At 43.1% G+C, this 11,580-nt stretch overlaps 1 protein-coding gene across 1 annotated transcript in view; it reads right to left on the bottom strand.

Annotated features, from left to right (window-relative positions):
- SH3RF1 (SH3 domain containing ring finger 1) overlaps window positions 1-11,580 on the bottom strand; it is a 235,081-nt gene that overhangs the window by 36,322 nt on the left and 187,179 nt on the right. Inside the window, exon 5 of the mRNA XM_045285407.1 lies at window positions 9,462-9,572. Coding sequence (XP_045141342.1) covers window positions 9,462-9,572 — 111 coding nt within the window. The remainder of the gene's footprint in view (window positions 1-9,461; window positions 9,573-11,580) is intronic.

Here is an 11,580-nt window from a genome sequence, read left to right as displayed (position 1 = left end):
CCCACCCCACTCCCAACTCCATCTGCAACTTCAACCCTAACCCCAACAGCTGTCAAGTTGTCCAATTCATAGTGACCCTAAAGGAAAAAATAGGACTGCCCCATCGGGTCTACAAGGTTGTAAATCTTTTTGGAGGTGAAGTGCTACAATTTCTCCTGCAGAAGCTGGTGAGTTCAAACCCCTAGTCTTTTGGTTCACAGCCAAGCTCTTTAAACACTTCCTACAGAAAGCTTCTACACATCATTATATTGACATGATAAATCCAATGATTTCTAAATCTAGTTTGTGGGACACAGAAGAATTTCTCTCAAGCTGTCTCCCCCAAATATATGTCAAACTTAGCTGCTTGAGAATGACTATACACTTGGAGGTCATCAGTAGATTAGGGGTCATTCTCCCTAAGAGCAATCAGCCATCTAGACCAAGCAGACACCACTGTTTATCCCACAAGTAGGGCCCACTCCCTTCTGATAAGGATAGTAGTCTGTTTCCTTGTAGGAGACACCAGAGAGGTCAAACCCGCCCAAGGATGACCAAGGTTAGGCTGCCATCATGAATCTAGGGTCCGCCCATCTTGTCACATGTATACCCCTAGACCTTCCCATTCCTGTGGGCACACCCCTAGCTCATCCCCTTCCTGTCACGCTTATGCCTATCATAGATCCCCTTCCTACAATGTGTATGCTTATTGTACAACCCCTTCCTGTGGCATATGTCTTCACCTGTAATTAGGGGGCTTGCACATCCCCAGAGAGGATAAAAACTTGGTAAGCATTAAAGTCTCTCTCTCTCCATGTGGACCAACAAGCAGGGCTGAGGTGAGCAATGCTACCATGAATTGTGTCTGATTCCATTTATTCTAATCTCTCCTTTAACTCTCATCCTATGACTTTACTATAATCTTTACTTCTTATCGCTGTACAATTGCGCCTACCAGACCTGTGATGATTTGTGGGGAACCCCTCTCCCCTTAACCCCACACTAGTTCCTAACAGTCATTTTGAGAGGCTCGTAAAAGTATAAATCTCATCAACATTTACGTCATCTGACTGTTGATGTGCATAGTGCTTTAGAAACATAATAAACTGAGTAAGAAGAAAATTCATATTTCTAAATATATTTGATAACTGTCACCCATTATACTTATTATTATTATTGGTGAAGTGACTTTCAGTAAGGAACTTTCCCACAATTCAGAGGGCGTGGGAAGTAAAAGTTTTAGCGTAAAAATAAATCAGGTGCTGAGAAGCTGCTCCCTCCCAATGACAATGTAGAAGTTAGTTCTAAAAATTAAAAACCTTCAAGAAAACCCCATGCCCCATACACTGAGTCCATTCCAACCCACAGTGACCCGACATAGGATTTCTTAGGCTGTAAATCTTCACATGAGCAGACCACCTCATCTTTCTACCATGAGGTGGCTGGTGGGTTTGAATTGCTGACCTTGTGGTTAGCTGTCCAACACTTACCAGGAATTGAAAAAGGCACCAGGGCAAGAACAATGTCAGTCAAATTCTTCACACAACACAGGGCAGTGTTCAGATTTGTTTCAGCTCTGAAACTCGTATGTACTGGGGTTTTGAGGAAGGGGTCCTGGTAGCCTAGTGGCTACATTGAATTACTAATACAAACTCAAAGGTGAGTGGTTCAAATCCATTAGTTAGTTCCCAGGAGAAAGAAGAGGCCGTCTGCACCCATAGAGATTTAAAGTTTTGGAAACCCACTGGGTCGGTTCTACAGTCTTACAAGGGTCACTATGAGTCGGAATCGGTTTGATGGCAGTGAGGCTAGCTTTTCTTTGAGGGGCTGTGGGGAAGAGCCCTGATAATGTAGTAGTAGGTTTAGTGCCCTGTAATGATTTATTGTCTCGGAAATCCTCTTTGGCAGTTCAATGGACTGCAGGGCAGTGGGGTGGGTACACAGCCACCAAAACCTGTAATTAGCAGAAGGTCAAACATACATTCTATCTGGCCTCATCTCAGTGGCACAGTAGAGAAAAACAGAGACCACTGTGGTCACACACGCAGCCAGCAAATGTGATTTGAGTAACAGTTCTGTGGCTGGATGGATGAGATGTGTACAATGTCTACACTGTACACAGAGGGGCACACCAGGGGAGTCAAAGAGTCAGTGGGAAAACCCAGTATCTTTGAACCCTGTTTTCCCACAAACTTTTGGAAGTCCCTCATAGAGAGGAACTACAAAATTACCACTTAGCTGATTTTCACTGAACTCCAAAAGCCCAAATCTCCACATAGATGACAGTGGCACTGCTGACCACAAGTACATGCTCAGTAAGGAGTGCCACCCTGGGACTAGCAATAACCGCAGGCAGCAAGGGCTGGGAATGGAATGCCAGACATGGGCTCAAAATGCCCCACTACACACTCTAAGCAAAGTTTGGTTTTCAAGAGGAAAAATGAAAACGGCCTATATCTTAAAAGGAGCCCCAGTGGCACCCTGGATTACGTCTTGGGGGGCTAATCGCAAGGTCAGTAGTTCAAGCACATCACCTGTTCTGCATGAGAATGGCAAAGCCTGTGGAGAGCTACAGTCTCTGAAATCCGAAGGGACAGCTCTACCCTACCCTACAGGGTCAATATAGGTCAGAATCAACTACCGTCTATACTCAAGTATAAGTCGACCCGAATATCAGCCAAGGCACCTAATTTTACCACAAAAACAGCATAAAAAAGTGCTGAAAAACTCAGTTTATACACTAGTACATATGGTAAATGGCAGTAGGTTTCTTTTTTTTAAAATGGTATCTTAACTTTATTAAAATAAAGGCTGTAATACACTGCCTCCAAGAAGACAAAGGAAATAACCTTTCTGTGTGTAAAGAAAATCCAAACCAAACTCACTGCCATGGAGTCAGTGCTGACGCAGTGACCCCCTGTGGGTTTCCGAGACTGCAACAGTGTATGGGAGTAGAAAGCCCCGCCTCTCTCCCTCAGAGCTTCTGGTGGTTTCCAACTGCCCATTACGCAACTGCAGCCTAATGCTTAACTGCCACACCACCAGGGCTCCTCCTGGCAAAGAAAGGTTATCTCTTAGTAGTTAAGACAGCCACGTATAGTACTTTTACAAAGGGTAACAATCAATGGGATATAAGATGTGGCGTAGATGGATATTCACAGAGATCCCGAAGGTTGTGCCTGAGACAAAATACACTTACAGCTTTCTTTTATCTTTATAGAAGCATGGTGTGGGTGGTGTTGCTATGCCACCGAGTCCAGTCCATTTCACAGCAACCAATCCCATGTGAAAGCAGAACTGCCCCACAGGTTTTCTAACAGATCTCTCTGTCCCTTGGGGTTGGTGGATGTTTGAACTGCCAACCTTTTGATTATTAGCATAATCTGCTGGTCTCCTTAGACAAAAGCACAGATGGTCTTAAAGTTGGGCCACTTTTTTCCACATGCTGGGTTAAGAATCTCTTGGGACGTGTGTCTATGTGCAGCCTGTGGGTGCTTGAGTGTATTATAAGCACACAGAGAACGTTTTATGCAAATAAGACTGCTAGATGTTGCTCGGCCCTGTGCAGTTTGTAAATGATAGGGCTCTGGTGAGTCCAGAGCTGTGCACACTAGGAAGAACTGTAGGTTGTTTTATAAATAACTAAACTAAATAATCTGGTGATGTGGAAGTTCAAAAGGTAATCTACTGTATATTGTGTTTCAGGCAATCAGCTATCCTGCAAAACCTGAAATTGCTACAGCATTAACGGCAGCCTTGCACTCAACCTAGAGCTGACCTGGAGACCTGCCTATTTAATAGTCTTGGCCAGGCCAGGTACTACATGCTATGGTGCACACGCCTGCAGCAGATGAAAATATCCACAGGCGTAACAGAAACATGTCACATTTTGTTAACAAGCTTTTAACACTGTTTAGAAATAAGTACCAAATGCTGTTTCACTTCACTGCTTTTAAACAAAAGCTGTCATGTGTCAGAAGAGACCTGCTCCACAGGGTGGGTTTCAATGGTGATCCCCCTTATGAAACATGTCTTTATTCCCTGATACCTCAGGGTGGAATCAAACCGCTGACTTTTCAGTTAGCAGCCCAGCACAGATCATACCCCTCTGGGACTCATTTTCATGAGCAACCAAGCCTACTGCCACCACGTGAATTCCTACATGACTAAAAAGAACTCCTCCACAGGGTTTGAAAACAAAATCTTTACAGGAGCACAGAGCCTCACCTTTCTCCCTTAGAGCGGCCGGTGGGTTTGAACTGCCAATCTTGCTTAGCCAATGTTTAGCCTATAGCACCACCAAGGTTTTTGTTATGAGACACTACCTGCTAAACTAATGCGGCATGGAAAACATTTTTTTTCTCTTAATTTAACTTTAGGGAAATGCAGCCAGTCTATATAACCAAGGTGCAGAGCTCTCGATAGCTAACGCCCAAGACACAAACATACAGATATAAAAAAGGGCATTGTTTGGTGTTCATTGAAACTGAGCTCCTGCTTACGCGTTCATAGACTCAAACCTGTGAATCAAGCGACCAGTATTTGGGAATGGTCTGAGATGGGTACCACAATTTCTAAATAATACCTGTTTTAAAAAAACAACTGAAAAACCAATTTACAAATGCTTGCTAAGGTAAAAGGCAAGACTGCATGCCCAGTTCTGTTCTACAGATCCACTGATCTTGAAATAAGAGGCAATTTTGCATTGTAATACGCTTTGGGGTCACAAAATTTGTGTCCCACACCTGGCTCAGCCTCTTAGGGCAGTTCCTTGAGTCCCTGTCGAGAAGAACGGGGCTGGATTCCAGGCCACAGACAGGCCATATATGCTAGAGGATATGATGGTAAAAAGGTCCAGGACGTGGGTGCAAAACCCTCCTCTTGGACATTCTCTTCTTGGCTGCTTGCCTCCATGTCCCCATGCAGACAGAGCTAGACCAAGCACAAATTCAATAGACAGAGAGTGTTCCTTTCCTGCCAACTGTCCCTATGTGTATGTTCCCTCCCAAAGCAGAAAAGTGACAGCTAAGGGTGAGCTCTGGGTATTTCTGAGTGCCTCTAGTCCCATCTTCATTCTTCTCTACACTTGTTTTCCAATTGACCCCCAGATTTAACTCTATACATCAGCATCTATAGGTGGTCTTTTTATATCTTGATGTGTACATACATTGGTTGACGAAGAAACAGTTCAAGCTACTGCCTGGTGATGCGCCCTGAAGTCAACAGGGCCCCAGTTTTAGCAGCACTGCATCTGTGTGCAGCGGTGTTCACACAGTTATTCAGGCATTTTGCTTTATTTTTCATAACAAGTAGGAAGTGGAAAAATGGAAATGCTGAGCCTCATGATTAAAACAGGTGTCAGAACTCAGTAAAATAGGGATAAAGACGTAAAGTGGTGAAGTTCCCCACCCCTCTCAACTGAAGAGGGAAATTCTGAGAACTGTGAAGAAAAACTAACACACACACACACACACACACACACACACACACACACTCCTAGAGATCAATGCTTAGAAGATTGTGTGGGAAAGGAAAGATGTAATTAAAAAAATCTCTCTAGGAATGAAATTTCTCTTTATTGTTATACATTTAAAGGTGAGAGATTCTATACTAATCAGTTAACTTTGTGTATATAAGGTCTATTGAACTGTAAAATGGAGTTAACAGATATTTGATATAAGCTGTTTTCTCTCTTGTCCTGGAACACAGCAGATACTTGCCTTTGTGTTGGAGAACCTCCCTTTCCAGCCTGGAGTCTCTGGGGGAAGTCAACTGTTAAGCAATTACCAACAGGTTGGATGTTCTGAAAGGTCACAGCCAGGAAAACTCCACGGACCTGTTCTACTCTGCACACATGGGGTTCATCATGAGTCAGAATCAACTCAATGGCAAGTGACAACAAGAAAAATCAATAAATGTTTCTAGAATGAATAAATGAATGAACAAACATTCTGTTTCTACCTTCTATTTTTTTAAATTTTAAATCATTTTATTGGGGGCTCATACAGCTCTTATCACAATACATCCATCCATCCATTGTGTCAAGCACATTTGTTGCCATCATTTTCAGCACTGTTTCCTTCTACTTGAGCCCTTGGCACCAGCTCATTTGTTTGCCCTTCTAGCTCATAGAGTTTGATATGTATCAAGAGGTCTAGTTGCCTGCGATGCTCTAGTCCATGTTGCAACTATGGAAGTTTCTGCCATGACTTATTCATTGCTACAAATTCCAAAACTCTTGCCAACTCCAAAGACTCTTCTACCTCTCAAACAACCCGAGCCAGTGCCTGATCTCTGGGCTTCCAGAGCCCTTTCTTGCTTTTTCTGTCAGCAACAAATTCTCCTTAACCTCCCCATGGATCACAATGAGCTAAATATACAGGCTACCTCGAGAACTGGAGACCACTACATTTTGTTTCTTTGAACGCACCCATACATTCTACATATGCAAGTGCTTGTGTTTATATCTTCCTTTTAAAAATCATGCTAATTAGGTTATAAATATGTGGACTGTATCTGTTTCATAAGTTGTCCACCAGTAGTATTTGACCTGGATACCTTGTGACATCTTGCAACTAACTCAACAACACTCAGCCAGTACAGATCACCTATACCTGTCTACTCAAGTTGTATTATTCACTCCCAGATTTGCCTGCCATCGTGCAGAAGATATGACTGAGATTTTCATCCTCCTCATCCCACAAAATTATTTGCAAGAAAACACAACTATTAATATTTTGCTGGCTGTGTTAGGCAGACATAATACCAGCCTTGTTTGTAATAGTGGCTACTTAACATCTTAGCTGTGACATGTGAAATATATGGGACATTATGTTCATGGCTTCATTCTGCATAAAAAATAGGAAAGTCCCTACTTTTGAGAAAAGTACGAGAAGTTATTTTCACCTCTTATTCTAGTGATGGCATTTATTACCAAATTACTGACACTAAAAAGCACGGCTTCTCTTCTGAAAAGCCACATTCTACTGCTGGGATCGTGCCCCTCACTTGGGGAGCACTGCACGTTTTAAACAAAACACTTGCCACAATTCATGTGGGATGTAGAGGGCACACACTACGGAGATCTCGCCACTCCCACCAAACATATTAAATCCCAAACACTACTGCCAACCTACCAGGAAACTTTGAGATTTAGGCCTCTCCTAGGGATGACAGCCAGGCCTGTTTATAATTAGTTTTTCATTAAATGAAATTGGCACTGTAGCACACTGTTTAATAAGCCTCTTATTGTTTAACATGCAGGCTTACTTATATAATCCTAGGATAAAATGAGGAAATGCAAATTGTTTTTCAGTATAGTCATGCTCCCTTGTGACCACTGATTTGCCCTCGAGTCGGCTTGGCCATTTGCTATCTTGGACATTTTTTTCAGCCCACAAAAACTGAAGCACAGCCAGCCTTATGGCTTTTCCACTAATTAATTTTTTTTTTCAGATCAGAAAAGCTCGGCTTCCCCCCACCCACCCCCTTAAGAAATCTAGTTGGAGTTTTTCCATGCAAGGCAGTCATCTGGAAACGCAAGCAGCACCCGGCAGTGTTTGTACACTACTGGGATGGGGCAAGATGGAAGGATGGTTATGGAGCTGGGCTTTGGTCACAATACCCGAGACTCACAACATCTCAGAGAAACCACATTTCAATAAAAGTTCATTGAACTTCGTCTTCTCCCCAGAGGAATCAAGGCACAACTTCTCCCCTTCACCAAACAGCTGTCTTACCAGGGAAGCTGTCAAAGTCAGAAAACATGTCCAAACATTTTAACTTCTATTTCAATACAAGAACAAGCTTAAGAAAAGTTCTCAAAGTTTCACGTCATCGGGCTAGATAATAGAGCAGTGGTTCTCAACCTTCCTAATGCTGCGACCCTTTAATACAGTTCCTCATGTTGTGGTGCCCCCCCCCCAACCATAAAATTATTTTCGTTGCTACTTCATAACTGTAATTTTGCTACTGTTATGAATCGGGTGACCCCTGGGAAAGGGTCGTTCGGCCCCCAAAGTTGGTAGTGACCCACAGGTTGAGAACTGCTGCTAGACAGTCTGATTCAGTATGTCTGGGCTGAAATGCAAATTCTCTGCAGGGGTTTGAACTGGAATGAATCTGTTCAAAGCCCCACATTCCTCAGCCCTGAGAAGCAGCCTATAAACCAAAGCGCCGGCTGAGATGACAGAGGCCTTAACTGTGGTTTCTTGCAGCTTCATTGCCTATCATTTGAGCAACAGAGAATCAAACTTCTGTATTGTGTTTCAGCTACCAGAATTGCATTTGTTTGCTTCTTCTCTTTTAATTATCTGGCTTTCGATTTATCTCCCTTGGCTGTTCTAAGACCATTTATTACTTTCTCCCACTAGGATATTCTAGGAGCCCATGTAATGTAGTGGTTATAAGTTGGGCTGCGATCTGCAAGGTCCACATTTCAAAGCCACCAAATAACTTTTTAGGAGAAAGATGGGGCTTTCTACTCCTGTAGTGTTACGGTCTCAGAAACCCACAGGGACAGTCCGACCCTGTCCTGTAGGTCACCATGAGTCAGAATGGACTCCATGGCAGTGGTTTGTTTTTTAATGTTTTAAAGCAATTGGTGTTCAGAGTACCTGTAGGCTGCTCTGTTTTCTGAAGGGAAATCAACATTACAATGTGAGGGAGTGTTCCAATGCTGTAAGTATATCTTGACAGCCATCGCTCTCTCTCCCCTACCTCCTTCCTTCCCTCCGAGTTGATTCCAATTCTTAGAGATCCTATAGGACAGGACAGAACAGCACTTGTGGGTTTCCGAGGCTGTAGCTCTTTTACAGGAGTATAAATCCTCATTTTTCTTCCATAGTTGTGGAGAATACCAAGCAAAAATGAGCACCTAAACCACTGTTCCCACAATACTGCACCCTGGCGGTGGGGGGTGGGAGTGGAGTGGCATGCTAGAACAATCCAAGGGGCTGCAAAAGCAGATACCTACATTTTATCCTGAATTGTGGGCTAGAGTACAAACATTGCCAGAGGAGTGTCAAGTAATTTTCTTTTTCTTGAAAAGGGAGCAACAGGCTAAACACGTTTAGAAACATACAGCCTAAAAAAGGAACCCTAAAATATAAAGGTTTGGTCCAATTTACTATGTCACCCAAAGCAAACCTCACTTCCCTCAGTGTTTCTATACATGTATCTTTCTAAGAAAGATCCATGATCTAGAAAGTCAAAGGATATGAAGGTTAACCAGGCTCAACTTTAATGAAAATGAAAAGTATAGTTCAAAGGTCTTCTAATCACTCCAGGTCACTGTTTAAAAAATTTTTTCAGGCTGCAAGCAAGAGACTTTCTCATTTTTCGGCAAGATTAACAGATAATAGCTGAACGATAGAGAGCCACCGCACATAGCAAATATCAACAGGGAGCTGCAGGTGGAGTGTCCCTGGTTCACACAACTAAATTCTACCAAGAGAAACGAAGGTGGTAGAAACGATACTTACCACAAGGGCCGCTTGGTAGGGAGCATCTGGTGGGAAAGTAAATGCGGGGCCAGCTGTCACTGGGCTGCTTGGGGGTGGGGTCACAATTAACCCAGTGGTACTTATATGAACCTGCCAAAACAAAAGGAAATGAAGACAAGTCATGATTTTGTGGGGAGGGGTGGTGGTTGGATGTAGTTTCTATTTTGAAAAGCCAGAATCCCTTTCCATCTACTCAACCCAAATTTAAACCAGCCTCAACTCCGAGAGACTTCAATGTGCATCAGGGTTAAAAATGTGCTCTTGCATTCTCAGAAGTAGATCTGAAGGCCTTGTATCCAAGGTGCCTCTGGACAGACTCAGATCTCCACAATCTTTTGGTTAGCAATGAACAAGTAAGCACTTGCACTACTCCCTGGTTACCTGGTTCCTATCAGGTACAGGGATTCTTAATTGTGCTAGACACAGGGAAGTCATATGATACAGATTGGCCACTATAGTGTTTCACATACGGAATTTGACTGCTATTGGCTACAGCAAACCAAACTGACCTTTTAAATGGTTAACCTTGGCTAAACTAGCCTGCTAAAAATTTCCCTGAAGACCCTGTTAAGGTTGTTGTGGCTGTCTATTAATGTTAAATCTGTGTTCAACTCTTTTAAGTATCTTGCTATTTTCAGGATCGTTTTTCATGACTCGATCTAGCATGCGATTATTTATAAACCCTTTTAAGGCACAATGTCAAGCCAAATTAGCTGTTTTCAAAGGTGTCGTATGTATGATACATTCCAAGATTAATTTACTAGAAAGAAACTCAGTTACACCATCAATTTCACTCAAGCAGCATTCCACGTCCAACTGCAGAATGCAGCGGGATAAAGTGGTACTGAAGAAGTAGGCACGTAGGTTATTAGACAAGTGAGGTGTTTTTTCTTTCATCTCCACTATTGATGGAGTTTATGGACCCCTGATGGAAGTTGTTAAGTGTTGGGCTGCTAACCAAGTCAGCTGCTCTGAGGGAGAAAGCCACGGCTCTCCTCCCATCAAGAGTTACAGCCTTGGAAACCCACAAGAGACAGCTTTACGCTGGTTTTATATATGGTTGCTATGAGTTGGCATCAACTTGATGGCAGTGATTTTTGCTTTTTATTGTGGCATGTGGCTGCTGGTTCTTTTTTTCCCCAAAGGAATAATGAGACACCCAAAATGCTAGGCTTTGCATAATAAAAACTTGATTCCAAGCATACTTTCCTCACTCCCCCTAAGTTAAGAAAAAGATTTATCAGGTCAAAGTAAAGCTCAGCAATTAGTTCCCAAAGAGCCTGAACGAAACTTCCAGTTTCAAGCAGGGCGAGGCTGTGCCAAGGCTGCGGATAGGCGGCATCACAGCACACAGTTCATTTTCACAGATAAATCTGCTTCTATGAGTAGAATCCACCACCTCTGAAGAGGTGTATCTGCCAGTCCATCCACCCAATGAACCTAAGTAGGGCCTGTGGGGCATTTAAGAGTTTCTCATGACACCATCATGTTTTGTCTCTCCTCTGAGCCAAAGTCTATTTCCAAGCAATTTCTAAGGGAAGTACACTGGTTTTCATGCTAGAATCAAGCTCAAAACCCTTCAGTTATTTTATCCAAACGGGTCTATTTATATATAACAAGACACCTACGAGTGGGTAGCACACAAAAGAAGTAGTTTCTTTTATAAGACAAGCGGAGCTCACCTAAGGGTGGATCTCCTTACTAATGATCTTTTGGGACAGAGGTAAAACACAAAGATACCAAAATATGGCTTCATGGACCTAACCCTGTAAGTTTCTGAGCATGGTCTCTGTGCTGATGGATGGGTCTTAACAGAGGACCCCGTGGCCCTAGAGACAGCCTCAAACTGAAGTCAGGATGTTTCTGCTTATTAGCTGATGGCAAGTCGACTGGACTGATGGCAGCCCCATGCACAAGGGGGCAAAAATGCTGCTTGGTCCTGTGCCATTCCGTGATTAGCTGTGGGTAAGACCACTGATCCACAGGATTTTCACTGGCTATTTTTAGGAAGTAGATTGCTAGACCTTTTTTCCATCTTAGTCTACAACAGCGGTTCTCAACCTGTGGGTTGCGACCCCTTTGGGGGTCGAACAACCCT

This window comes from Echinops telfairi, unplaced genomic scaffold (genome assembly GCF_000313985.2).
Source record: "Echinops telfairi isolate 266 unplaced genomic scaffold, ASM31398v2 ScPeMD7_5;HRSCAF=22, whole genome shotgun sequence".
In the NCBI taxonomy this organism is placed as follows: Eukaryota; Metazoa; Chordata; class Mammalia; order Afrosoricida; family Tenrecidae; genus Echinops; species Echinops telfairi.
Note: the sequence above shows the minus strand (reverse complement) of the source record. Positions and strands in the feature narration are given on the sequence as shown.